This window comes from Austrofundulus limnaeus, unplaced genomic scaffold (assembly GCF_001266775.1).
Source record: "Austrofundulus limnaeus strain Quisiro unplaced genomic scaffold, Austrofundulus_limnaeus-1.0 Scaffold19, whole genome shotgun sequence".
NCBI classification, from domain to species: domain Eukaryota; kingdom Metazoa; phylum Chordata; class Actinopteri; order Cyprinodontiformes; family Rivulidae; genus Austrofundulus; species Austrofundulus limnaeus.
Window position 1 is genome coordinate 2,235,058 of NW_013952421.1, and position 1,414 is coordinate 2,236,471.

The 1,414-nt window shown below is 43.0% G+C and overlaps 1 protein-coding gene across 1 annotated transcript in view; it reads left to right on the forward strand.

The window, feature by feature from the left end:
• Positions 1-577: 577 nt before the first annotated feature.
• The window catches only part of rasgrf1 (Ras protein specific guanine nucleotide releasing factor 1), a 33,225-nt gene continuing 32,388 nt past the window's right edge, over positions 578-1,414 (forward strand). Inside the window, exon 1 of the mRNA XM_014003553.1 lies at positions 578-1,407. Coding sequence (XP_013859007.1) covers positions 1,132-1,407 — 276 coding nt within the window. The 5' untranslated portion in view covers positions 578-1,131. The remainder of the gene's footprint in view (positions 1,408-1,414) is intronic.

Sequence of the window (1,414 nt, forward strand, 5' to 3'; positions counted from 1 at the left end):
ACCTATGAATTGTCATGTATTACATTGTCATGTCCCCTTTTAGGAAAATAAATAAAATAAAATAACAACATCAAAAACTGATCTGGGTCCCAACAAAACTTCATTTGGGTCCAGAATCAGATCACAGTTTGGAACCCCTTTCTTTAGGTTAAGATCAAATTTTGAACCATAAGCAAAACGTGTAATAATTAGAACAAATATGAAAACTGTCTTCAGGTTTTTCTAAACTCACACTTAATTTTTTTGTTATTATTATTATTTGCATTAGGAGCCAAGCCAAGGAGCAAAACTATATTTAAAACAACTTAAAWTATTATTGTAAATTATAAAATCATTCAACAATCATTATACACTTATTCTATCCAGGATAATATATCTTTTTTTCTCCAAAAATGTCTCAGAACTAAGACTTTATTATACAAGCTTTTGGGAATTTTAGTTAAACACAACAAAAAAAAAATGTTTCCTGAAAATTCAAACGAGGGCCMCTGATGGTTTCCCACAAAGCTGCTCCTGTTTTGGTGAAATCCCACACCATCAGCTTCTCTCTCATTTCCCTCCAATGATGTTTGTTCTTCTGGAGGGGAATTACAAAAAGGGGGGTAAAACTTCTGCAGCGTCTCTTTGAGAAGAACCTCTCCAAGGTGCTGAAATCTTGCTTTTCCCCCTCCACAATCATGCGTCATGTGACTCCAGCCAGCTCTGCCTAGCTCAGCACCAAGCCTGCTGCTTTCTGGAGATTTCACGTGAGAAACGGACCTCAAACCCTGCTTTTCCTCTCATCTTGCGTCTGTTTTTTTTTCCCCCGTCCCTCTTTCCCTCCCTGTTTTATTAGTTTTTATTTTTATTGGAGTTGTTGCGACCCACACGATCGGATAATGAGGACCTTAGACGCGCTCGGAGTATGACAAAAAAGCTTTTTAAGGATGCAGGACTGGTGTTTGTGGCTCCGCAACTCTGTGTTTTAGTCAGAATGCCAGCGCGCTGAATGCGTCGGACCGAGCTGGACGAGCCTGCAGCCCGAGGTCCGCATTGAGGACAAGTCGACACCTCGTCTTTTGTTTGTTTGTTTGTTTCTTTGACTCGGAGGAGGATGTAACCAGCAGCCGCCCGAGCCTGTCTTCCTCCAACATGCAGAAGGGAATACGACTCAATGATGGTCATGTCACCTATCTGGGGCTTTTGGCGAAGAAGGACGGCACGAGACGAGGGTGCCTGAGCAAGAAGAGCTCCGACAACACGAAATGGCACACCAAGTGGTTCACTCTGCTGCAGAACATGCTCTTTTATTTCGAGAACGAGTCCAGCTCGCGACCCTCGGGATTGTACTTGTTGGAGGGGTGCATCTGCGACAGGGCGCCTTCACCCAAACCTTCACAGTCAGCCAAAGAGTGCTTGGAGAAGCAGGTAATGA